Here is a 26,150-nt window from a genome sequence, read left to right as displayed (position 1 = left end):
GAGGCGGGGCGAGGGTGCAGGGGCGCGGGGCGCGGGACTCATGCGAGCGTAGCCGAACAAGGACGTGACGCATGCTAGTTCGCTCCTGACGCAGGCGAAGGGGTGAGCGTGGGAGAATGAGTGGTGGGTGAAGGGGCGCCTGAGCAAGGGCACGTGGGGAGTGGGCACCGGCGGCAAATCCGCGGCTAGGGGCGGCGCGCGCACAGAGGCGGGGGCGCCTGCCTGTCCTGCCCTGGGCCGCGTGGCCGGGGCGGGGCCGAAGAGCCGGGGTGGGGGGGGCGGGGCGAGGCGATGTGGGCGGGGCCATGCGGGCGTGGCGCGAGATAGTGGGCGTGGCGAGGCGGGGAGTGGGCGTGGCGAGGCTGGGCCGAGGAGCGGAGGGCGGGTGCGGAGGAAGTCACGTGTAGCGCGCTCACATGACTGGCGGTGCGATGGACCCGCTGCCCGCGGCGGCAGTCACGGCGGCAGCAGAGGCGGAAGCGGACGAGGAGGCGGACGCACCGACGGCAGGTAAGGCTCTCGGGCGGGTGGACGGCGCCCCAGGGCCCGCGCGGTGACCCCGCGGTCCTCCGCTCACTTTCTGCCACGGGCGCCCAGCGCCCTGCCCGGTCTCCACTCCCACTGCTAGGGGTGCGAGTAGCCCCGGGGACTCGGTGTGCCGCCTCCGGTCCTGGGAGTCGAGCACCTGTCCGGGTTTGCACGTCGCCGCGCGCTCCTGCCGGTGTCTGTCCAGACTCCTCCAGGTAGCGGCCCGCGCGCCCCACGCTTCCTGCGCAGCCGTGTGGGCACAGCGGCTGCACCTCCGGGGCCTCGGACAAGTAATTTGGCCGCTCAGGACTTGGGCGGGCGTTTTGTGTAACTCGTCCCGTTTGTCCACAGAGGCATGCAGGAGGCTTGGCTTTTCGAGGGCGCCCCGTTTAAATGTAAACCTCCTGTGGTCCTCTAACTGCAGAATGCACGGAGGTGAATGTTGGTGTGACTTGCTGCTTCCTTCTGGCAGGAGGCACAGAGTTAGGGAACGCTGCCTGGAGGCTCTGGAAAGGTTCACCCTGAGGAGGCCACGCTGAAAGCGAGTTCTGGGGGCTCTTGGTTTATTCATTAAGGAGGAGTGGCCTCGAAGCTGCCGGGGTGTGTGTGTTGGGGGGGGACATTGTACCGGATTGGCCTAATCGATAAGAAGACCCTGGGCCCCCTCTCCTCCGCGGAGCCCAGATGGTGGTCTCCCCTCCCCCAGCCCCCTTTGGCCTTCAGTTATTTTTCTTTTCGCGTGGAGCAGAGTAAGGGGAAGCATGTGATTGCTCTCCTTGTTGGGTAGAACATCGTGTTCCTGAGGTCACAGGTTGCAGCCCAGCGTGGCCCAGTCAGCCCCACCTATACCAGGACCCCAGACTGGGCCCCTTGGCCCCCGGCACACTTTGGAAATGGGGGGCTGTGATTGGGTGGCAGTGCTCTTTGCTCTGCGCAGTTCCGGTCCTGGGTGTGGTGGTGGCTGGGGGGTCTCTTCTTGCAGGTGGAGGGGCTGCCCTGGGTGTTTCCTGGAGCACCCAGGCACCCACCGCCAACTGCCGTGTCAGGTTAAAACGCCCTCTCCTGGACTCATGCCCTGGGACTTCCCCGGACTTCCCGAGTGTTGGCCTTCCTCAGGGCCACAGGGATTTTGTTAGGTGTGTTCGTGGAATGGACCTCGTAGCTCCTCTCCATCTCCAGAGTGCTTTCCTACACCTGGGAGAGTCCCGAGGTGGGCGTGGCGAGTCATTTCATTCGGTTTCATTCGTCCTGGGAGGCTGGCAGGTGAAGCACTGGGCACTCCTTTCTGCACCGGGGAAACTAAAGCCAGAGGCGGTGGGTGCGCCCAAAGAAGGCACGGTGGAGGGGCTTGCCGCGGTGGGCATCGGGCTCGGGTGGGTGGAGTTGGAAAACCTCAGCCTTTGAGAGTGAGTTTTCCCGGAGGACGTGTGTGTGTGTTATCTCACACTGGAGCACAGGTAGGATTTGGGTGTGGTGCCCACACAGCTGGCACCCATCGTCAGTGGTGTTACCTGTGGGGATTTTAAGGTCTCCATCTCTGCAGCACCTTCAGGGTTCGCTGGAAAAATTACTGTGTTCACTGCGGACTTCAGCACTGGTTATGTTTCAACTTTTTGAAGCTTAAGTTGCAGACGGCAGCTCCCTTACTAAGAATTCAGCTTCTCATTATGCAATTTGCGGGCACGCGCAGCTGCTTTGAAAGAAAGGACATTGTAGGTGAAGTTGAAGTCTCACCCCGGCTGCGGTCACCTCCTCTTGCTTTACCAGAGCAGACTGCTGTTCTCGGTTTGGGGTGGAGCCTTCCAGTTCTGTGTTTATGGTTTATATGTGTGCGCACTCAGGAAACACACCTCCTTGTCCACACCGTCCATGTTTCCCTCGGGTGGTGTATTAGTTCCCTGCGTCTGCTGTAACAAGTTACCACACACTCACTGGCTCAAACAACGCAGATTATTCCCGCAGAGTTCCCGCTGTTGGTCAGTAGTGGAAAACAGGCTTTCCCGGGCTGCGTTCCTTCCCGAGGCCTGGGGAGGCCCCTGTTTCCCGGCGTCTGGAGTCCTTGGCTGCCGGTGCCCTTTCCCCAGCAGCCTTGGGCCACTTCTTTCTCACACTTTCATCTCCGGTCCTCCCTGCCTCGCTCCCTGTTCTGCATGGAAGGACTCCTGGGGCTGCACGGGGCCCACCTGCGTAGTCCACAGCCCTTGCCCTTGATTCAAGGTGAGGCTGCGGCCCTCGTTTCCCTTCACCGAGTAGCCCAGCAGATTCGCTGCAGGGCCCAGGGAGGAGGAGGCGGACATCCTTTATAGTGCCCACCACTGGTGGATGGGGACCCTAGGGATGGAATTGCTGGGCCATAGGGCTCCCACTCTCTTTGCTTTAATGGATGCTGACAAATTATCCTCTGGGGTGGCAGTGACCAGTTTGTATGGGTAGTAGCCATGTAGTAAAACCATCCTTTCCCGTAAGTTCATTAACACGCAATACCATTTTTCACTTGCTTATTTTTATATTTTTTTGCTTTCTTCAGACTTAGAAGAATTAAGGAAGTGTTTTGTTTTTGTTTTGATTGGCATTTCCTTGACTCCTAATTCATTGAGGTTTAGTTTCTTGTAACAGTTTCCCCTTGGATGGCGGCTCTGGACTCATTGCTTATATCTTTTGCCCATTTCCTGATGGGACTGTCTTTTTTCCTTACTGACAGCAGTTCTTTCTGTATTTTGGATGTGAGAAAACCTTGGTGGGTTTTCTGCTGAAATTATAACTCTGAAAATAGCTGCTTGACCGGAATGTTCTGTTCCTGGACCGTGAGGGACGAGTGGTTATTCCAGAGCCTCTCTGAGGTTGTAAACTCAGTGGTTGGGACTTCAGATATGGATGACACAGAATGTGGGCGACACTTGCTGGGTGGCCTGGTCTGCTTTCTTTGGACAGCATCACCCACTGGTAGGAACGCACGGGCCGCACTGTGGCCCCTCGCCTTGCTCTCCACGACCCTGGCCACCGTCACTGGGTTTTACAGCTTGGGAGGACCGGCCCCATTTCTGTTAGAGCGGCTCCTCCGTGGCATTGCAGTCATTCCGTCCGGGTAGAGAGCTCTGGGCCATCTGTTTTACGAAACCTGCAAAACCTCAGATGCTTCCTGGTGGTCTGTGGGGGGAGGCCTGAACTCTGTCCACCCTTCTGTCTGCACAGTGGCCCGCCCCGTCATCATGCCCGGGGGGACCACCCTGCTCTCTGCTCCCCAGCGCCACCCTGCCTGCCTCCCTGCCCATGCACGTGTGTCAGAAATCACTGAGCTGTTGCTGAAGACGAACGCATCGGGCTGTGATGGACTCGCGCCTCCAAGTTCTGTTTGCATTTAGGCAAAAACCCCGTACACCCGCCCTCCCCCACACTCGCTTCCATTGGCAGCTCCTGGGGATTTGGGTCCCGGCACCTGGCAGGCATCTGCTGTGTAGAAGGGCCCTTGTGCTGGGGCAGGGCTGCGTGTTTGCCGTAGCTCACTGTAAGGGTAGCAGCACGTGTTAGGTCGTTACGTGAGTGTTATTTAAGCTGTGTTTTTGGTCTTTACACTCTGTGTCTCTTGACACACACACACACACACGCACACGCTCTGCAAGGCGAAGTGTGCTGTTCTGAAGAAAGAGGAACCGACTCCGAAGCGCTGTTATGTAGAATGCGTTCGGGCAGCCTCTGTGGTTAGCCGGGAAGGGATGTGCCCCGGGTGGGGGAATTCTGTGCGGTGTTCGCTTTCCATCCAGAGGAAAGTGCCTCGCGGAAGAGACGGCAGCGCTGGCCGGGGTGGCAGGGAGTGGCCCGGCTGGGGGGTGCGGGGGTGTTTTTACTCTAGAATCACCAGACTTGGGGGATGACCTTCTGTGTGGAAGTATCAGGATTAATGTGTCATTTTATCCGTCTTACAGTAGAAAACGATCTGGCAAACCCGGCATCCTGACGCATTAGGAGGACTCGCCAGCCATGCAGCCTGGCCCACAAAGGTGGGCGCAGGGGGCCCCGTCCTGAAACAGGGCTGCAGAAGCGTGGGGCCCTCTGCCCGCCTCTGCCGTGTCTGTTCGAGCGTGGTTGGCGCTGGTGCGTCCAGCCGTGTTGGGGGCCCCAGGCACCAGCAGGAGGGAAGACCCAGACTGTGGCGACGCCGGCTTCTGGGTGGTGGCAGGAGGGTACACGGGAACCCCACCTGAGTTCGGAGCATCTCCCTGGCGGGGCCACCAGCTGGGGAGGAAAGCCAGGCGGCTCCTGACTTGGCACAGTTACCTCATAGCGAGGGTTCGCCTCCCTGGTCCAGAGGAAGTCCAGTCCAGGCTGGGGTGGGTCGGCCTTCCCAGAACTGGCCACTCTCTACACTGCATTGCAGCTCTTGGATGGCGAGGGAGGTCCCGTGCGTTACAACTCATGTGCTTCTTAGGTTACGGTGAGACAGGGGCACAGGGGAGTCTCTGGAAGTTTAAGGAAGAACTGCATCACAGGGCATGGACTGGCTTTGCCCCAGACAGACTGTGCCCCGAGGGTCCTTTTCGGCGGGAGAGGTTTCTGTGGAGGGGAGCTCTGAGGAGGACCGTGGTGGTGTGGTTGTGCCGACAGCTGGGCCTTTCTTCTGCGCACCTGCTGTGTGCCGGACACTCCGTCAGTCCACGGTGCTGAAGCCTGTCAGGGGAGCGGCCACTTCGCCCCGGTGCTACGGATGGGGACAGGGAGGCACGCAGTGGTCCCGTCCTTTGTCCAGGACCAGACAGCTGGCACACGGGGCAGCTGGGGTGCCCACCCAGGCGTCTGCTGCAGTTAGGACGCGGCCCACGGTACCTCCTTGCTGCAGTCCACGTGGGCTGGCAACTCCTACCCGCCCCTTAGGGTCCCCCCTCAGGGATCCACTCGCCCACCCCTCCCAGATCGGACGGTCCCTCTTCTAGCAGCTGTCCTTCCGTGAGGAGCCCACTGCGAGGTGCCACCGCTCTTTCCAGAAGGGGAGTGAGTGCACCTGAATGGTGGCATGCGACACAGTGACAGGCACTGGACCCAGAGCGGGGGCCTGCCATCGTCTTCAGGAGAACCGTCACCATGGAGGGGGGCTCGGCTGCACACCGTGTCTGCAGCGAACGCTCAGGTCAGCCAGGGCCCCGGGGTCCTGCCGAGTCTGTTTGCAGGTGAGGCCAGTGCCCAGGCACCCCGCTCACAGGTCGCGTCTCTGGGGGCGTGATGTGCGGGCTGAGCTCCGTCCTCGGAGGACAGTGTGCAGGCGACCGGTCGGGAGGAGCGGGCACAGGCACAGCAGAGCGGAGGGCGGCCTGCCTGTTCAGGGGTCCCCAGAGTTCGTGAGACACAGTGGCGGGGAAGATGGCCTGCACCCTCTGGCTGCAGTGTCTGCCTGTGCCTGTCCCCGAGGTGTCCCTTCTTCCTCTGGTTGGTCAGCTGCGTGCCTGGGTGTGGACATGGCAGACGGCCGTGTCTGTCCATGGAGGCAGGGGTCTGGGCATACGCCTGGCGGTCCCTTCCCCAGGTCAGCATGCGCCTGGTTGGATGGGGCCCTCCATCAGGTGAGTGCCAGGGACTGCGTACCAGACCAGGGCAAGGGTTGAAACAGAACAAAAACCAGGGACAGGTTGAATTTAGAGATGAGGTTTTTTTCCTTGAACTACGACCTCCTACATTGTGAGTTATTCCAAGGGTCCCCCAGTGACCTAAATCAGAGCTTTCTCTCCAGCTGTGCAGAACGTCACTGGGTCTCGTGGGCACCAGGACCGAGGGGTCTGAGAGGTTTCTTTGCAGAAGGCTCAGCTGAACGGCCCCTTCGGAGCAGGGCTGCGGCACCCGTCCCTGGGGGCATGGCGATCTGGTGGCCCCGTGTCGCTTCCTGGGGCTCTGATTTGAGTCATAGGAAATCACCTGAAAGGTGACAGTTGCAGCCTTGACCTTGGTTTTCTGACGTCTCAAGGAAACAGGCCAATGATTTCTCTTTCCCCATTGTGGTCTGGTCCCTCGCGTCTCCCTGGGAAGGAGTAGCCAGCCACTCACAGCTTGAAAACGTCCTCTGTGTGTGTGTGTGTGACTGAGTGGCACGCAAGTGGGCACACGTGTCTCTGAAGTCCCAGGGCGATCGAGCTGCCCTTGGGGTGACTGTGGGACTGTGGCAGTTGATCAGTTCCCGAGGGACCACGATGCCACCGCCACGCCCCAGGATGCTGTGTGCACGGAGCTCTGCCCCCCCAGCAGTCCCTGTGTTTTGTGAGCTTCGAGTTGAGCCCCTGGCGTGTGGGTCCTTTAGAAGGACCGCATACCGGGCTCGGTGCTGGACACTTTTACATCTATTTTCTTTTGTTTTTTAAATTCTTGTCACTGAACGATAATGTGGTTGGTCTTGTCTCCGTGTTAGAGACGAGAAAGCCGAGTGCAGGGAGGCGAGTGTTTGTTTGGCGTCAGGGGGTCCTGACCCCAGCCTGGGGTGGGCCTGCCTCTGCTCCTGTCCCATTTGGGTGTCGAATGAGGCCGTACCAGTCAGGGAGGGAACTTGGGACTCGGTGTTATCGGGTAGCTGGTGAGCTCAGGCAGGCCTCCAGTCTCCACATCTGTGAAATGGGATCACAGTGCCTGCCGAGAGTGTTTCAGGGTTGGAGAGATGTTATGTGGGGGCATCTGGGAAGGTTCCAGACACTGAGAAGTTCTGTTGGTCATGGCTGTCACTTCAGTGGTGTTTGGTGCTGGCACAGCTTTCCGGGTGCCCGTCTGCGTGGAGCCCGCTGTGAGGGCCGGGAGGGGCCGAGGGCCCTGACCAGGACCGGGAAACAACGTGCTGGGTGTTGGCACTGAGCTTCGGAGGCTGGAGAGGTCCCGGGTGGAAGGTCTCAGCTGACACGAACCAAGGGCGTGGAGGGGCCTTAGGAGGTTGTTTCTGCTCTGATTTGAGCCACGTGGGCAGACAGGAGAGTGTTTGGCTGGGTCTCTTGCTGATCAGATTTTTGTAATCAGGGTTTGGGCCTTACAACCGAGTGCGGACAAACAGGCCCAGCTGCAGGCTGTCAGAAAGGCCCTGGGGGTGGCGGGGAGACACTGCCACCCTCGGTGTGTGTTCTGCTGTCCCTCCCTGAGGCACGGCTCCTGTCACCGGCCAGGCCTCCCTGAGATCTGTAGGTGTCGTTGCCCCGCCAAGGCGCCCACCGGGCCTTGATGACGCTAGGTGGCCTTGCTCATGGGACCAGGTCCCCCGAGGTTGGTCCACAGACTCTGCAGAGCGCCCGCTCTGCTCCGGTTGCCGGGACGCTGGCTGTGAATGGACGAAGAGGCCTGTGGTGTGCCCTCAGGCTCTCGCAAGGGACACGGAGGGCAGGCGGGAGACCAGGAAGTGAGGGGTCGGGGCTCTTGGAGGGAGGTGCGGGGCCAGCTGAGCACCCCCTTGGCGTGTGTCACAGCGGCAGGTGCTGGCACCCAGGTGCCAGGGACAGGAAGGAGCCGGTCGGGGGTGTTGGGGGAAGAGTGTCCGGCAGAAGGGGCATAGCCTGCAGGCTCCAAGGCCGGCGGGTGCGTGCCGAGGTCAAGGACGGCCAGGAGTTCCCCCCGTGGACTTGAGGAAACCTGTGTTCTGGACCCCTGTTAGGAAGCTGAAATTTCAGTTTTCCCTTCTTGTTGTCACGAGGGTACTTCCTGTGGGTGACCGAGGGGACCACAGCGACGTCCAAGGGGGGTTTCCGAGGACAGAGTTACCCAGTCCACGCCAGTCAGGGTGCTGGGCTGTCCGTGTGCAGATGTAAAAGCCGTTTGGGGAAGTGTCTCTTACAGGAAAAATGTGAAATTCCCTAGGAATTGGTTCCAGGGGTTTGAAGAAAGTGCAGCCAAGCAGTTTGAGAGTGAGGGTGTTCTTCAGGCTATTTTTAATCACAGGAACAGTTCCTCAGAGAACCGTTAGTGATTTTCAGTTCCGTGCCTAAGACGTTACACAGTCGCAGTTTTGAGGAATAGGGAACTTCTCAGGAATAGGGAACCCTGGTTGTGACGTGAGCTGGAAACAGATCAAGGTGGAGCAGGGACTAACTCAGCCGCGTTGAACAGGCGTCGGCCCGCCGTGGTGGGAGCGGCGCCGGCCAGCACACCCGCCCGGAGGCCCTAGCTGTTGGGAGTGCAGATTGGCCCAGTTGCTTTGCCAAGTGGGAGACACAAAACAAGAACACAACACCCTGCATGTTAGAAGGCAGTGCCCCCCGTGGAGTGGGAGGGACTTGAAAGGGACCTGGGGAGTGTGGGGTGCTTGTGACATGGCATTTCTTCTGGGTGCTGGTACACTGGTGTGTGAATTCATTTAGTGGAACTTTAGATGCTTACGCTCTTCTGAATGCTGTGTTTCAATATAAAGAAGTCTAGAAAGTCAGTGGGAAAAAGGACGTCATATGTTTTTTATACATAGTGGAAGACAGTGCCGGTGTGCACTTGTGGACACCTGTGTGGAGAAGGTGCCAAGCCCTGCCTGGCACTGCTGCCCATCAGCTCTGGGGCGCTGGCGACTTTGGAATAAGAAGTGGGGAGGTGTAGGTATGCAAGTTTGTTTAACCCAGTATTCAGAAACAGTGTCGCCAGCATGGGCTGGGGGAGCTCTCGGGGAGCTCTCTGCTGGATACTGTTTCCTGTCCTGTCTGGTCCTCCTGCACGTTTAGAATGTTTACCTGTTTACCATCAAGACAAATGTAACCGTATTTACCCATGTATTCAAAGAAGGGCCCGCTGGAAACCTGCTGGAAGCAAAACAGCCTTCACGGTAACTGAGTGGCCAGGGACTTGGGAGGGCTTCGCTTTTCCTGGGAAGATTGGGAGAGAGGTGCGGTCACGCAGACACACACTGGACATTGAAAAATTGCCTGTCATCGCCCTGTACGTGTGCGAGCAAGATGAAGGTGGGTCTTGCAGATTGCAGGTTGGGGTGATGTTCCTTTCTTGACAGGTCGTGACGTTACAGTGCGTGAGCCAGTAAAAGACGCACACACGGCACGGTTAGTGAACTTGAGCCTGGAACAGTTTCTCTTTCACCGAGCTCTGGAGTGGGGGTTGTGGGAGAGCTGACGGTGGCGGTCCTGTTAGGCAGGGTGGCCCCGACGTACCCTGGCCACGGAGCCGCTGAGTCCTGCTTCTGAGGCCAGGGCTGTGGGTAGGACGAGGACACCTCCACTCCCGCTCCCTGAGGACAGGGCGTCGGTGTGAGGACCCGCACCATGCAGAGAGGCTGCCCGTGGAAGGCGGAGGCGGCCGGGGGCCTGGGAGGAGCCTTCTTCCCGCTGAGCCTGAGGTCAGCTGCGGACCCGAGTTCCTGGTACCTGGGTGGAGAGTTGTCTGGCAGGCACCGTTCACCCCGCACCCACTGAATGAATATTCATGGCAAGGCAGCGGCGGCAGTTAGCAGCACCCGTTTTTTGCAGGATTTGGGGCATCAAGTGCCTTCTGCCCTGCGACTGTGGTCCTCAGACCGTGGCCCCAGGACTTGCCTCGCCTGGAAGCTGGTTAGAAATTCAGGTTCTTAGACCCCACTGGAGACGCTGAGGGTGGGGCCCGGTCACCTGTGTCTTTAAAATAAACACACACGGTACAGACATACAGACGTCATGTGATGTGTACATGCACATGTGCGTGACAGTGCTAACTGTTTCCGGGTGTGCCGTGCAGCGGCATCGATCACGTCCGTGTTGCTGAGCATCCGTCATCGCCTTCTGGGTCCATGGCTGTTCCATCCCCCCACAGTGACCCCCCCCACGCCCTGCCCCTGTGGTTCCCTGGTGTCCACGGTCAGCTCCCTGCCCCTGTGACCCTGACAGGTGGATCATGTGGTAGATCATGTTGTGGTGGATCATGTGGTAGTTGAGCTGCAGGGGGTGATGGGACCTTCCTCCCTGTGGCACCAGGTGACCCCTCCCTGCTCGGTGAGGGGCTCTCTGCCAGCCAGAGAACCCAGGAGAGCCAGGACGCTGGGAGTTAGGGGGCCCCAGTGTCCAGTGCCCCCCACCCCACATGACATGTGGCCACCTGTGAGGGGCCAGCCTGTGCCTGCGGAGGGTCTCCCTGCCTGTGACTTCTGCCGGCTCAGCCTTTGCTGAGAGAGGCTGGTGGACACAGGGCAAGGGCCTGCCTGATGGCCGGGCTCCCCGGACATGCACATGGGGTTGGGCCCTTTGGACCCGGTGAGCAAGGGCCCTGGATGCCACGGCTGACAGCACTCTGGAGCCGGGTCTCTGTGGACACAGAGCTGGCGGGACGGCTGCCTGGGGTCCTGACGGAAGCGTGACAGGGCACAGAGGCGTGTGTGGGCGTGCCCAAAGGCTCGTCACTGGGTGTAGGTGGGCGGCCAGCGTGGCGGAGCAGCCCTGTGCAGGCAGGGTTGTTAGTACGGGGGAGGGCACGCCCGTCGGGAAGCCCGTGAGCAAGACTCAGGTGGTGGCGGCGGGCCTGGGGAGGGCACCCTGGACCCTCGTTTTATAGGCTGGAAGCTCAGGGGCGGTCAGCCACGCAGCTAGGAGATGGCAGGGGCTGCATTTCATCCTGCGCTGTCGGAAGTCAGACCTGTCCCCGGCCCCCAGCCTTCCCGTGTGGGCCTGGCTGGCCTCTCCATCCGTTCCATCCCCGTGGAACTGGCTACCAGGGCGTCCGTTTGCCAGGAGTGCCAGAGCCCTGTCCTTGAATTTGTCGGGTCCTCTGCAGAAGCTGGGAACCTCCTCAGGGAGCCCGGCACCTCCCGCAGGTGTGGCCCTCATATGGCGTGGAACCTGCTGGAGGGGTCCCTTTCCCTGAGCCATTATTTTTTGTGAAACTGACACCTGTCCTACTGTAGCAAATAGGCACGTCTGGCCATTAAGGTATTGGGGATGCTGGCACCCCCCCCCAGCCTTTATGTATTCATACACTTGTGTGCGCACACACTCACGCACATACTCACGCACTCACTCACACTTTGACACACACGTTTTGATGAGTTGCGTGCCTCTGCTCCTTTGCCACTACACTTAAGTCCTTGATAATGAGGCCCCAGGACAGAAATGGACGAGGAGGAGAGTTGAGTGCAGAAGGGGGGCCACTGTTCCTGCCACCCCACAGGTCCCTCTGCTGTGGTGGACGCTGCCCGTGGCGCCCTCGCCCCAGTTTGTGGGGTTTCTCGTGCCCCTGGGGGCTCCCAAGCATAGCAGGAGGCCTCGGTCTGTTTTCTTCGCTGAGCTTTAAGGTCAGGTAAGGGCAGCTCCATTTTCAGTCCTGAAATCCTGACTCACGTCACCGATGGAGGTGACCCTGTCATTAGCTCTGAGGTGTGGCCTGGATAGTTGCTGGGAGAGGTCAGTTGTGGCAGGCAGTACGGCCACACGGGGGGGGGGGGGTTAGGGAAGGAAAGGTCCCCACTCATACTGAGCTTCCTGGAATGAGGCTTCCCCGCCGTGGGACACTGTCATTTCTTGCCGGAAGGACCTTGATTCTCGTTAGTGCTGTCTGTGCTGGTCACCAGACTGACCCTTAGCTCGGTTTTCCTGTTTGTGTGCTGCTCAGACCTCAGTCTCTGAACTGCCTGCCTCACGGGCTGACCTCCTGTCTGTGAGGAAGGGGGCGTTCTGGGGTGCAGGACTGGGGTCCCACCCTGCACACGCATGTGGGAGCGTTGCTGTAGGAATGGTCACTCTCACACGGGCAGGTGGCATGTGAGCAGAAACTGGGGGACACACAGTTACATGGCCAGTGCCTGACTCCAGAGGAGAGGACTTTCTTTTGCACATGGCTTATTGGCATACGACTTCCTTTCCATCCACCAGTCGAAAGCGATTGGACTGGTCCCGAGTGTGGGTGTGGTGCCGACCTGTGAGCAGGCGGACCCTCAGACAGGGCCTGGCCTCTGGGCGTGAATGAGTGGGTGTGTCCTGGGTGGCTGAGGGCTTCGGCCGGTGCTGGGCCCCAGTCCATGTGCTGGACTCGCAGGCGGCACAGGGACCCAGAGCTGGCACCGCCCCTGCTTTCTGAGTGGCTGGTCCCATGCAGTGCCACCATCTCTCCTCCAGACTTGCCGATGCCCCAGGCCAGTGAGTGGAGGGACCTGGACCCCAGTCGCATGCAGGTGCCGCAGGGGAACCCGCTGCTGCTGTCGCACACCCTGCAGGAGCTGCTGGCCAGGGACTCCGTGCAGGTGGAGCTCGTTCCCGAGAAGAAGGGCCTCTTCCTGAAGCATGTGGAGTACGAGGTGTCCAGCCAGGTAACTGTGTGCGGCAGGGCCTGCGAGCTGGGCCTATAGGTGAGACGCAGGCAGGAAGGCGGAGAGCCAGGCCGCCCCACATCCTGTGGTGGCTCAGCCCGCCTCGCCATCCCTGCACCAACGCTGCTGCTCGGAGGCTCGTTGGGGCAGGATCCCGGACGGTGGTACACACATTTGGCCCTTTTTAAAATATATATATATATTTATTTAGTTATTTATTTATCTTTTAGAGGGGAAGGAGAGGGAGAGAAACATAAATGTGTGGTTGCCTTTCATGCGTCTCCTGCTGGGAACTGGCCTGCAGGGAACTGGCCTGCAACCCAGACATGTGCCCTGACTGGGAAGTGAACCGCCATCCTCTGGTTCGCAGGCCTGTGCTCAATCCACTGAGCTACACCAGCCAGGGCTCAGCTCATTTTTTTACATACGCATATTTCACTGTCTTTAAAAAGATTTTATTTATTTATTTATAGAGAGGGGGAGGGAGGGAGGAAGACAGGGAGAGAAATATTGATGAGACATCGCTCAGTTGCCCCTCGTGCGCCCCCTACTGGGGACCCAGCCTGTAGCCCAAGGATGTGCCCTGACTGGGAATTGAACCGCCAGCCTCTCAGTTTGCAGGCTGGCACTCAGTCCACTGAGCCACAGCAGCCAGGGCACATTTGACAGGGCACAAAAGGTTATAAAAGGTTTTTTTATCACCTTTCTAGGTGGGGCAGTTACTAGAATTAAGCAGGAGGCACAGAGCTCCCCTATTCCCTGACCCCCCCCCCACGCCCGGCCTCCTCCTTTGTCAACCTGCCCACTGGAGCGGTGCGCGTGTCTCTGTCGCCGCCATCCAGAGTCCACAGTCTGCTCCAGGGCTGCTCTGGGTGCTCACGTCCTGTGGGTTTCGACAGACGCATCCCGACAGGTGTCCCCCACGCCCCACCTGTGCACCCCTTACCTCTTCCTCCCTCAGCCCTGGGCAGCCGCCCACCTTTTCACTCCCTGCGGTGTCACCTTTCCCTGTGTGTCACTAAAGGGGAGTCATGCCGTGTGCAACCTCCCTGGACCGACTTCCTGCTCAGCAGCGCCCCTGGTGGTCAGGGTGGTGTGCCAGGTTTGGACGCAGCCACTTGTGTGCATCTCTGGTGCAGGCTCTGACCTTCGATCCAGGCCGGATCACCCTGCTGAGGAGGACACGAGCCTCGCGGAGCGGGCAGCTTCCTCCGTGATGGGGCTGCAGGTTGCCGGGAACCCACTGGGAGCCCCAGTCGGTGTCCCCGCCCAGTGCTCGGCCTGATGTCAGTCAGAGGGCCTCTCAGGGAGGACTGTTCAGGGGCGAGGACCACCCATCTCAGGGGTCAGAGACCCCTGTGGGTCTCCTCTGTCCCGGAAGACCCGGAGGGACGCAGTCGGGAAGCGGTTAGAGCTGCGCAGGGCTCTACGTCTGCGCTGAGCGGGTGGCTTTCCTTTGGGTGAAGTCCTGTGATGGCAGACAGGGGCCCTGCGGCACTGCCTGCGGGGTCCGGTGGGGCGTGGGGCGTGCCGGCGTCGTGTCTGAGTGCAGGCCCTTTGCCTTGCAGCGCTTCAAGTCCTCCGTGTACAGACGCTACAACGACTTCGTGGTCTTCCATGAGCTACTGCTCCAGAAGTTCCCCTACCGCATGGTGCCCGCCCTGCCGCCCAAGAGGATGCTGGGAGGTAGGCGGGGCCAGCCTTGGGGGCGGGGCGGCGGGGAGTGGGAGGGCTCCCTGGGTGCTGAGATCCTGGCTGTCTTCTCCAGAGGGTACCACCCTTCTTGTGCAAGGGTTCCTGCTGGTCTCCAGGGGCCTCATTCAGTAGTTTCAAATAGTGTTTTAAATACTATCTGTGCCCTGGCTGGTGTGGCTCAGTGGGTTGAATGCTGGCCTGGAAACCAAAGGGTTGCCGGTTCGATTCCCTGGCAGGGCACATGCCTGGGTTGCATGCCAGGTCTCCAGAAGCAGGTGTGATTGTTTTTCTCCCTCTCATTCTCCCTCCCTCTCTCTCTAAAAGTAAATTAATAAAATTCTTTAAAAACACTCTATTTTCCCTGGCTGGTGTAGCTCAGTGGATTGAGCACAGGCCTGTGAAGCCTGGGGTTGCTGGTTCAATTCCCAGTCAGGGCACGTGCCTGGGTTGCAGGCCAGATCCCCAGTAGGGGACACATGAAAGACAACCACACATTGATGTTTCTCTTCCACTCTTTCTCCTTCCCTTCCTTTCTCTCTAAAATTAAATAAATAAAATATTAAAAAACAAAAACACTCTATTTGTGGTCAGACTTAAATATCTTTTCTGTACACATCCACTTTTTCCCCTTGAAGTGAAACGTGTCCATTGGTCCCACTGCAGGCTGAGTTAGAGGTCACGTGAATGGGAAAATGGGGTTCAGTGAAGGTGTGTGGCCCCAGCTGTTCCTCATCGCGGGGTCACAGGACGTGACTTGAGTGTGGGTGGTCCAAGGGCGGCCTGGCTCTGAGGTTCTCCTCGGCCGTCCAGGCCCCGTGCGTTCGTCCGAGTGGGCGCGGAGTGGGTGCTCTGTGCTCTTCCTCCTGTGGCTCTTCGGGTGCGACGCCCACTGCCCTGGGCTGGCCCTGCGCAGGCTCCGGGCCCCTCCCTGTGTGGCCGGCCTGGGGCCCCAGAGTGCAGTGTGCCCTGCCCGCCTCCACGGGTGACCCTGCGTTCTGTCTTCAGCGGACAGGGAGTTCATCGAGGCCCGGAGGAGAGCGCTGAAGCGCTTCATCAACCTGGTGGCCCGGCACCCCCCGTTCTCGGAGGACGTGGTCCTCAAACTGTTCCTGTCCTTCAGCGGTCCCGTGAGTACCTCAGTGCCTCGGATGGGCCCCGGTCCCTGGCTCGGTGCTCTGCTGTTCTCCACCCATCCCTTGTGTGGCCGCCCCGGGGGCTGGGTTAGAGCAGGTCGTCCGCACTGTCGGGAGGCTTCTTGGTCCGGGCTCTGCAGGGTTTGGTGTGTCGCATGGAGGGGTCCTCAGTGCGTCCGTGTGGGAGGCTCCATGGTTCATGGGTTCTCGGACGTGCAGGAAACTCCGGATGTGAATGCGCGTTTCCTGGAAGGAGAGAGGCCACATTCAACCAGGGCCCCCCCCCCCCCCCACCAGCCGAGTCTCCTGGCAGGGCCCGTGTGGCCCCGTGTGCTGGCTGTGATCGCTGTGTATGCACCACCGCAGTGAGAGCCCGGGGCGGCGGCTCCTTGCCCAGACCACTGTCTGGGGTCCATCGACGCTGCAGGTGGGAAGCTGAGGCAGAGCCACCGCCCTGGCCACAGCCGGGTCCCCAGGATAGGCAGCTCTTCTGTGGAGACCCTCTCGTCGTGGGGTGGGCTGGAGGTGGCCCCAACAAGGACACCTTTGTTGGTGGGCCATACACCTGACCCTCTTCTCCTTCAGGGGCTGGGGAAGGGGCTGGGCCGGTCCCTGCTGCAGGAAGGCCCAGGGGCAGAGGGCGGAGGCAGGGACTGCAGGCCTGGCCTGGGCTCCTCTCACTGCCTTGAGGCAGAAGCAGCTTCTGATCCCTGGAGAAAGCTCGCTGCTCCACTGTGGCCCCTGGGCGACCTGCAGGTGCTGCCAGTTGTGTGGGGCCATTGCCAGACACTGGTGCATGCTTGTCCTGGAGTGGGAGTGTGTGGCTTCTGTTCCCTGGTGGGGACAGGTCCCCTCGGAACAGAGCTTTGTTGCCAGAGGGTATGTGATGGGGGAGGAGAGCTGACAGGGGCTGGGGACAGAGGAGGGGTGGGGAGGGTGCTGCTGGGCGTGGAGCCAGGCGGCCCTGGTCCAGAGGTGTGGGGCTGCCCTGGCCCCTTGCTTTTATACAGCTGGACCCTGACCCCATTTTCTTGTTTGGTAAAATGAGAGAATTGGAACAGATATTTTGGGTGTTTCTGGAATCCTGGATTCCTGACCCATCAGCGGCTCTAGGTTAGGGTCTCTGCCCATTTCCCTGGCTCTTAGTGGGGCCTTCTCCCGCAGCGTGGTGGGGGGCTGGGCAGGGACCTGTGGGCCACCCTCTCTCTGCCCCCAGCTGCCCTGGGACGCTGGGGGCCGAGTCTGTGGGTTGTTCCCGGGAAGGAAGGGCCCTCAGCTTCCTTCTCGAATCTGCCGTCTGTCAGGGTCTGTGGGGAAGGGGGGTCTCAACTCCCCAAGCGGGGTCCACAGAGCTGCCTCTGGGGAGCCAGCCTTCCCCATCCCGGGACGACCCCCTGAGCTTCAGAGCAACAGGGAGAGTGGAACCAGAGACAGCAAGGGGGTGGCGCAGTGTCCCGTCCCCGTGAGCGTGGACGTGGGGCGGTGCGGACCGGCCCCGGCCCCGCCCTGACTGCGTGGCGGCGTCTCCCTCTGCAGGACGTGCAGAACAGGCTGAAGGAGGCGGCGCAGTGTGCGGGCGACGAGTTCCTGACCTGCAAGCTCGCTCCCCGGGCCAAGGTACGGAGCGGACAGAGGCGTCTGCGCTTCCCCACGCGACCCTCGGGTGATGGTTGGCTTCACGCCCCTTGTGGAGATGAGGGGACAGGGCAGAGAGGCTCCCGTGCCGAGTGACGCCGGAGCCCCCAGGCTCTCTTGGGCCGTGTGCCCGCTTGCGCCTTTCGGGTTCCAGGGCCTGGTCATCAGGTTGGTGGGCGTCCAGTCTACCACGTCTGCTCCCTGAAAGGGCGGCGGCCGCAGTTCTGTAGCTTCCTGTTTCCTCCTCGAACTGCTGCGTCTCCACAAACCCAGACTCGCTCCCTCTGCTCATTCCCGGAGCTTTCTGATTTCTAGGCGTGACATAATCAGTGGGGTCAATGTCACAGCAGGTGGAAAGTGACTCTTGGGGACTTGGTGGGGGCTGCAGAGGCCTCCCCGCGTCGACGACCCCACCTCGGGTTGCGGGTCACTCCTGGGGCGCAGTGGCAGGGCCTGCTGTGCAGTGTCTGGGACGCTGGAGTCGCAGCCCCTCGGGGTCATCCAGCTGTCCCTGCCACGCGCACGACCACGCTTCTCCATCCCCGAGACACAAGGGGTCGGGAGCAGGCACCCGTGTGCCTGTGTGCCCAGGACTGGGGAGTCTGGGCCACTCCACCTGTTCTGTCGGACGGGTGCTGCGTCCCCCGTGGCCCGCGGCCCGTGTGGTCTGAGCGGTGCTGCACACCCAGTCCTGCGGCTTCCCCTCCCACCCGGCAGGACTTCCTCCCGGCGGACGTCCAGACTCAGTTTGCGCTCAGCCGGGAGCTGGTCCGCAACGTCTACAACAGCTTCTACAAGCTCCGAGACCGGGCCGAGCGGATTGCGTCCCGGGCCATCGACAACGCTGCGGACCTCCTCACGTTCGGGAGGGAGCTGAGGCAGGTGGTCCTGCCGGCTCGGGGTTCCCCCTTTCCCCGAGGTGGGCGGGCCTCAGGCTTCCACATGGGCCCGCAGCAGAAGGTGCCGCCAGGCTGAGCTGTCCCGCTGCAGAAGGGGATGGGAGGTCGGGGTACGGGGGGACGCGTATCTGGAAGAGCACAGGCCAGGAGTGGGGCAGAGAGAGGTGGGTTTCCCACACTGATGGGCACCAGCGTCTCGTGGGTCACCTTGCTCATTGTCAGGATTAGACTTAGATTGACTTGACCTGGGAAGGGACCCCCAGCTGCGGATGCTGCGGAGGAGAGGTGGGGCCCCACCTGGGCTCCGCCCCTCGGCAGGCTCCTGGGCTGGCTTCCACACTTGCAGCAGGATCCTGTGGGGTGGAGTGGGTGCAGCAGACCTGGGGCTGAGGTCCCTTCTTTCCAGGAGGCTCCCAGCTTCTCACAGCTACTCTCTGAGGAGCGAGGGCGTGGGTCAGGAGAGGCGCAGGTGGCTCTGGGGTGATGTGGTGTTTGGGCTGGAGGAGGGGCCGGGGTGCCGGCCATCATCTCAGCCCCTGAGTGTCTCGTCTGCTGTCCCGTCCCCTCAGTGCGCTAGGGTCCGACACCACCCCGCTCCCCTCCTGGGCCGCCCTGCACAGCAGCACGTGGGGGTCCCTGAAGCAGGCGCTGAAAGGCCTGTCCGTGGAGTTTGCCGTGCTCGCCGACAAGGCTGCGCAGCAGGTGAGTGGATGGCCACCCCTGCGCCTGCCCCAGGGCCCTGCAGGGCGGCTGCTTGAATGCACATGCAGGTTTGGGTGGTGAGCCAGTGACCAGTGACTGCCGTCCTGGGGTTGGAACCGCACGTCCCCTCGGTTCCCGGTGCTCCCCACCAGTGTGTACGCCCCTGAGAGGGTTGCTGTCACCGAGCCAGTGGGGTTCTGGCCTCCGAGACTTAGCTGGGAAGATACGGTCTGCTTTGGGAAACCCCACTTGGGCTTGGCTTGTGGGTGGGCCAGAGCCCACCTTGCCTCCCGATGACTCATGAGAACAGGGTCTCGGCTCCAGCACCCGAGACTCTGCCCTCAGCCTGTCACCTCAGGAAAGGCCTGTGCCATGGTGGGTGCCGTGCAGGAATCTGAAAGACCTGGTCGTCTCGGGGGCCCGTCCACAGACCCGGTCATGTGAGGTGGGGCTTCATCCGGCTGCTTCTCTGCTGTGAAACTGTCACGTAATTTCTTGGTGAAGTTGGCTCCCTGTTCCCAGGGAAAGGGCATTTTGGCCACTGGCAGATGCAGTCACAGCGCGACGTACGCGTGAAGCCCTGGCCACTGAGGCTGCCTGGCAGCAGGGGTGGGCTGCAGCGGCACATCTGGGGCTGTGCCACTGGGGGCTGGTCGGGCTTCGGGGGGGGGGTGCTTGGGTGCCGCGGGTGCCTCTCGGTGCCAGGTGGGGGACCTGAGCTCGTTGCTGGTGTGGAAGGTCCTGGGCTCCCGTTCTCCGTGGCCCCAGGGCCTGCCTGCTCCCTCTTGAAACTGAGCGTGGGGCTGTGTTGGTCTCTGGGAACTGGTGCTGGACGTGGGCCGTCTCCAGGTCTGGCCGTGCCTGGGTCAGCGGGGAGCTCAGGCGGCCCAGGTGCGGCACTGTCCTGTGGGGGCCTCGCTCCTCATGCTTGGTCTCTGTGCCCGCCCCTCCACATCTTCGTACAGCAGACAGCTGGGCTGGGTCACCGAGGACACTTGCGAACCTAGATCCAGCCTATGACACAGAGGAGGGCAGCACTTCTGGTCGCAGGGACCTTGGCCTGCAGCCCCTACAGCCCCCTCTGCCCTGGCAGCCTCCCAAGTTCGTGGCAGGCGCCAGGAGTCCCTGAGGGCGGGGTCGTTTCTAACGCCTTTCTGGTTCTGACTCAGATGCTCTTTCCACCTGGGGCCTGCAGCGGGGTCGGGCTGCTTGGGTGGTTTAGGGTCTCACTTGGACGTTCCTCCTGGCCCTGAGGTTCTCTGGTCTGAGCTCAGGAGTGTTGCTTTGAGACTCCCTGTCTGAAGCGGTGTCCCCTCCCCAGTACGCTTGCTGTGTTCGGTGGCTGTCACACTGAAGCAAGGTTAGCAGTGTTAACGTGAACCGGTCAGCCCCATGACCCCTTGGGACTTTCTTCGGTACAGCTGCAGTTCTGTCCTCCTTGCACTGAATTAGCGAGATGCCTGAGGGCTGCTCCCCTCACCCCGCGGCTGTGAGCCCTGGCTCTGCTCCCCCCGCTCTGCTGGGGGGCCTGGGTAACCCCCCTCCCCTGCCAGACGAGCGAGACTCACGTGCGACCCAGTGGTGGCAGCTTGCGTGTGCTTCTGGTGGAGGCACAGGTGGTGGTGGTGTAGGGTCTTGTGCGCCACCAACCTGGAATCGGGGCTCGTTGGCAGGTGACGTGATCAGGAGAAGGGCCGGGGGGCCCCACCACAGACCAGGGGAGGTCCCCCCTCCGTTAGGGAGGAGCTGGTGGCCACTGGGGTTTTTCTGTAACCTTGCCCTCCAGACCCTCGGCTGTGGGCTCAGGTGGCCAGAAGCTCTGAGCTCAGGGCCCTCGAGGCCCCGAAGTGCCGGCCAGGCTCTGTGGGTGCGTGCGGCAGACTTTGGCTTTGGAACAGGGGAAGGACGTGTGACACTGAGCGGCGAGCACACGTGGGCAGGCGGCCCAGGGAAGCGAGGCCCCTGCTTTCATGCAGCCGCAGGGTTTGGCGACTTCCCTGGCGTGTCTGGCTGTGGTTTGGGGGCATCTGCCCTGCCTGGGGACCATGGGACTGTGGCCAGCCTCTCAGTCTGCCCGTGCCTGGCACCGGGTGACGCATCTCCGGTTCCCAGGGCCGACAGGAGGAGAATGACGTGGTGGAGAAGCTGAACCTGTTCCTGGACTTGCTCCAGTCCTACAAGGTGAGTCTGGGCCACGCCCTGGCCAGGGTGAGCGCCCTGAAAGGCCCTGGGCGGGGTGTGGGGGGGGCTTCCCCACTGAGGGGGAGCAGAAGAGGAGTTGGGGAGCCCGGTGCGGACAGCAGGCGGGCAGTGCAGGCTCTGGTGTCATTGTCCTATGGCAGGCACTGTGGGGCGCTCTAGGCTGTGGCCCAAGCAGGTTTCCCCTGGGCCTCTGGCCTCCTTTGTCTGAGGGCAGAGGGGTGTGTGAGTGTGTGTGTAAACGTACGTGTCTCTGAGTATGCCTGTGCCGTGGGGGGATGGCACAGCTCTGCACACGCCCGAGGGGCGGGCCCGGGGGTGTGTGCACACCTCTCCAGGGCGGCTCTCTGCCTGTGGGGTGTCGTGATGGGATGTGCTGCCTATGTCGCCCGGCAACCCTCGTGCTGAGGGCTCGGAGAGCTGGCCCAGGGCTGTGGGAATGTCCCAGAAAGGGTGTTGGCAATGGGTGGGCTGCCGCCAGGCAGCCACAGAAGTTCCAGCCCTGTGACTATGGCTGCTGTTCCTCATGAGACTCCTGACGGGGGCGTTTTAGGGTCCGGGGGTCCTGGGGCACTTTCCTCTGCCGGAGGGGCAGCAGAGGGGCAGTGAGCCGGGCGTCGCAGCCCAGATGGCCCGTCTCTGCAGGGCAGCCTGTTTCATGTGGGTTGTGAGTGGCGGCCCCACCCTGGGCCCCCAGGCTGAGCTGCTCTGCTCCGTGGGCAGTCTTGAGCGAGGCGTGAGCAGGTGTGCGTGGACTGTTTTTAAGAGGAAGAGCCATTCCCAGAAAGGCCTCCCACCCTGGCTGGGCCTGGCCGCATGCCCTCCTGCCCGGAGCGTCCCCCCGGCCCCTGCCGGCAGGGGCTCCAGCGCCGCTCTCCCTGCCAGGACCTGTGTGAACGGCACGAGAAGGGCGTGCTGCACAAGCACCAGCGAGCCCTGCGCAAGTACAGCGTGATGAGGAGGCAGATGAGCGCTGCCGCGCACGGCCGCGAGCCCGAGTCCGTGGAGCAGCTGGAGTCTCGCATTGTGGAGGTGCTGGGGCGGGGGCTGGCCCACCCCCCGGTGTGGGTGGACCCCATAGCCGCACTGAGGGCCATCCGTGGCTGTTCCGTGGGCACCACTGGAGCCCGGCTGGGCCGTGGGGCAGTTACGGGGCGGGTGCCCCGGGGATGGCAGCGTGGTGGCCGGGCCGGGAGCAAGGGCGGCTCTTTGTGCTGCAGCAGGAGAACGCCATCCAGACGATGGAGCTGCGGAACCACTTCTCCCTCTACTGCCTCCACCAGGAGATGCAGCTGGTCCACGCCTACCTGCCCCTCACCTCCCACATCCTCGGGGCCTTCGTCAACTCCCAGATCCAAGGGCACAAGGAGGTGGGCTCCCTGGCGTCACCCCCCCCCCACAGGGCTTTCTTAGGAACGTTAGTGGAGTCGGGGAGAGTCTGCGACCTTAAACTTCGTTCAGACTCCTGCCTTGGGCACAGGCAGATGCTCACCCCGTGCTCATCCTCGGGACTCCCCAGGGGGCCGGACGGTGGGGGAGTGGCAGAGCGAGACTGCAGGGACATCTCCTATCTTCTGGAGGCACTTGGGGGTCAGGGATGGCGTAGGAATCCCAGGACCGAGATAAACGGTCGGTGGGGATGAGGGTGAGGCGTTGGGGCCAAGCGGGGCGCCTCCCTGCACACCTTGCTCAGCCGCCTCCAGGCGGTGGCTCCTGAGCCTGTGGGAAGACCCGCTTTTGTCCCGAGGTGTGGACGCCGTGGCAGCACCTTCCCGGGCTGTCAGCCCTCAGCTCACCCGTCTCCAGTAGCGACCCGCGTGTTCATCTCTGAGCATCAGGGGCTCTTGTCTGGCCGGGGCTGGGGAGCCCCTGGGAACTGACCCCTTTGTAGCCCATGGCCAGGCAACAGGTCTGGCTCCTGCTGCGCTCTGTCCTGGGCCCCTGGGCACCCCCTCAGCGGGCGCTCTGCCGGCACCCGCCCCCAGCTCCTGGGGTTGTGTCTCAGACTCAGAATTTCTGAAACCTGACTCTGAGCCCCGAGACTGTTGCCTGTTTTGAACTCTGGGCCTGTGGCTGGACCTTCATGTCTGTGGCTGGTTTTCCGTCTGAAAAAGGGCGTGAAACCTAGTGGCCTGGGGACGCCCAGCAGCCTGGGAGACTGTGGGAACTGAGCTGCAAGCAGCCCTTGGCCTGCGGCTGGTCGCGCTGGCCGGTCTCGAGGGACCACGGAGACCCCCGCGGAGTGGCAGGCCGGAGAGGAAGGGGCCGGGCCTGCTCTGCTGGGAGTGCTCTGTGAGCAGCGTGTGGGGTGAACTCAGAGCCGTAGCTCACAGGAGTGGCGGGGACGGCGACAGCAGGGGGATCAAATGCAGGTGGAGAGCTGTCCGTAGAAGGCAGAGGTCATCTGTGCAGCTGGAGGTGGCTGTGATCGACTCAGTGGACAGCCGAGACCCTGGTCTAGAACCGGGAGGGCTGGCCAGCAGGCAGGTCCTGGGGTGCAGGCCCTCCCACGGTGCTGACTGCCGTCTGCCGGGCCAGGCCTCGGGGGTGTGCTCTTAGTGGGGCACCAGCAGGACAGCAGGTGAGCCTGGGTCGCACCTGGCTCAAGTGGTTGGGACCCCGGTCCTCTGTTATAGGTGACGACTGGTCCCCCTTCTTGTGATCTCTGCCTGATGTACACGTTCCCAGGGCCACACTCTCCTTCTCTGTGGTCACCTGAGCCGCTCTGCCCCCAGGGATGACCTTGGACCCCGCCCACTGCAGAGCCTGCCTGCCCCTTCGTCCTCCCGTGTCCCTTTCTCGCTGCAGAGCTGGGCAGGCGAGGTGGCGTGTCCCCTTCCCTCCTGCGTTCGTTCCCCTGTCGTCACCCGGTGGAGGTTGTCCTGGTGTCTGACTTGCTGAGCTGGAAGGCGACGCTGCTGGAGCTGTTAGTGCCGGAAATGCCGCGCTCCCTCAGCTGCCGTGTCCAGCAGACTTGTGCTGCTTTTGTCCCGCCCGCAGGGCACAGAGGGACCCGCCGTCTGTCACCTCTGGTTTCGGGCCCACTCTTGCTTTGGGCTTTGCCTGTGGAGGAACGTGCCATGATGCAGGGAGTGGGAAGGGCAGCTCTGGGGCAGGTGACCCAAGGCCGGTGGTGGTGCGTCCCCTCCCGCCCCAGCCACTGGGCGGGCTGCCGTTGGGTGCGGCATGAAGGGCCCAGCGAGGGCGGCGCCGGCCTGGCTGACCCTGGCCCTCCCCCCGCAGATGAGCAAGGTGTGGAACGACCTGAAGCCCAAGCTGCACTGCCTCTTCGTGGGGCCCAACAGCACCCTGACCCCGCCGAGGTCCCCGAGGGAAGGCCTGTCTCCGCACTAGCGCCGAGAGGACCCGGCCCCCCACTAAAACTTCTTTCCAAACAGCGTGTCCCTGTTTAATTCCCTCCGGATGGCGGCTGCTCCCCAGGCCCCACCAGCTGCCACCCCTTGAGCAGAGAGGAGCTGACATCGGAGCTGGTGCGGCTGGGGTTCAGGTGGCTCCCCTCCCCCTGTGGGGGCGGGGCCAGAGATGTGACCCCAGGTCTCTGAGCGTCCGTGGAAGCTGAGGCCATACGGGGTTTGTGGCAGTTGTCCCTGACCCCGGCACTGTGGCCTGTGAGTTGGGCGGGGAGATGTGTTGGGATTCCTTGAAATGGATTTCTCCCGACACCCAGAGGCAGGGCAGCAAAGGATGGCTCTCCTGCTGGTGGTGCCTGGGGAGTGTGCAGGGACCCCTCTTTCGTGGGACCTGAGGCTGGAAGGGGCAGAGGGTGCAGGTAGTGGGTCTTGTGCTGGTGGGGGCCAAGGGCCCGAGAGCGGCCTGCTGCTGTGAACCTTCCAACCACCCCCCCTTCTCAGGCCACCAGGACCCTTCTCCCAGACTATCCCACTTGCTGCCCCCGCCACCTGCCTCCGGGGCGAGGGGATTGGTGCTCCAGCAGCTCTGGGGGTGGGAGTGGGCCTGTCCTGCTCACACACCCCCGTGTGTGAGTGTGGAGCAATGGGACCTTTGTGGGACAGGTGTGGGGGGCATCCTGACACTCCGTGGGATCTCGGGGGCCCGCCTTCCAGACTTGGGCTGTCTCCCCTGTGTGTGCCGCAGCTGGACCCTGAGCCCAGGTGGGCTCTTGGGTAATAACATCTGCAGACAGGCTGCTGCAGGTCATCCTCCGGGGGAAGGGTCCCTTGGGCACACCCCATGCTGGGTTCTGTCTAGGGGGAGGCAGCCACGGGGTGTGGAGAGACGGCTGCTTGCTGCACCAGCCCAAGGCCCCGCTGCAGCCGACACGTGCCTTCCTGGTCCGAGGATCAGGGCATCGACCCCCCAGTGCTGGCCGTGTGGGGGCCACTGTTGCCTTTTGATCTTGCTCTTTTTAGAAACTGGTCCTCAGCCACGTGGGCCAGGTCCATGCTGCCACTGGAGGCCAGTCCCTCCCAGCGCTGTGTGTGCCTGAGCTGTCACGTGACCAGCCCACCTCCATCCTGCCCCTGGGAAGCTGCTGTTCACGTGTCTGGGGCCCGTCACGGGTGACAGGACGAGGGGTGACAGGGAGCACCTCCCAGGGCAGATTGAGGCCCTGCTCGTGCAGGTCACGAGGTATCGGGTGGTGGGCTGCACGCCTGCCCCCTCCTGCGGCCCCCGGGGGCCAATGTGCCACCACAGCCTCGCCCCCAACAGTGACGGGACCCCCAGCGTCAGCCTTCCTGGTCCAGAGGGTTCACTGTGCCTGCTCCCTGCAGGCCAGAGCCACAGTGACACTGCTGCCTCGGCCTGGCCTGCTGTGCCGAACCCTCAGCAGCTGCCAAAGACAATCGCTGTCGTGGCCCCCCCCACAGAGCCTGGTGGGCGGGGGGCAGGGGAGAGGGTGTGTGGGACTGTGTCTGGGCCCTGCCTCCTCTGTGCCTGAGTCTGCCTCACATGGGGCACACTTTACCCCCCAGCCACAAGGGTCCCCAGCTCCCACACCCAGCAAACGGGACTGTTTACAAGTGGCCTGCATTCCGAGACCTTCATTGACTAACACAACTATTATTAAACGTATTTATAAAAGTTGGGGAAAGTTGTGAGTTCTTTGTGGAAGTTGGCAGGTGCCCCCTTTCCTGGTTGGAAGCCAGGAGAACAGCCCATCCC

The 26,150-nt window shown here is 62.0% G+C and overlaps 1 protein-coding gene across 3 annotated transcripts; it reads left to right on the top strand.

Moving 5' to 3' along the window:
• Positions 1–390: 390 nt before the first annotated feature.
• SNX8 (sorting nexin 8) lies at positions 391–26,091 on the top strand. Of its 3 annotated transcripts, none has more exons than XM_037137895.2 (11): positions 391–510; positions 12,552–12,742; positions 14,311–14,428; positions 15,443–15,564; positions 17,107–17,187; positions 17,923–18,083; positions 18,674–18,806; positions 20,919–20,987; positions 21,891–22,037; positions 22,226–22,375; positions 24,249–26,089. In XM_037137895.2, the coding sequence occupies exons 1-11, from the start codon at positions 417–419 to the stop codon at positions 24,357–24,359; spliced, it is 1,377 nt and encodes a 458-aa protein (XP_036993790.2). In that variant the 5' UTR covers positions 391–416; the 3' UTR covers positions 24,360–26,089. The 3 variants fall into 3 exon arrangements, with proteins under 3 accessions (XP_036993790.2, XP_036993789.2, XP_036993788.2); XM_037137894.2 differs by lacking the exon at positions 391–510 and adding an exon at positions 9,180–10,035 and having other exon boundaries at positions 22,229–22,375; positions 24,249–26,091; XM_037137893.2 differs by lacking the exon at positions 391–510 and adding an exon at positions 9,181–10,035 and having other exon boundaries at positions 24,249–26,090.
• Positions 26,092–26,150: the final 59 nt, after the last annotated feature.

The sequence above is a fragment of the Artibeus jamaicensis genome, unplaced genomic scaffold (genome assembly GCF_021234435.1).
Source record: "Artibeus jamaicensis isolate MK-2021 breed Jamaican fruit bat unplaced genomic scaffold, CSHL_Jam_final scaffold_3151, whole genome shotgun sequence".
NCBI lineage: Eukaryota > Metazoa > Chordata > Mammalia > Chiroptera > Phyllostomidae > Artibeus > Artibeus jamaicensis.
The sequence above is the reverse complement of the archived record's forward strand: the minus strand, read 5'-3'. Positions and strand labels throughout refer to the sequence as shown.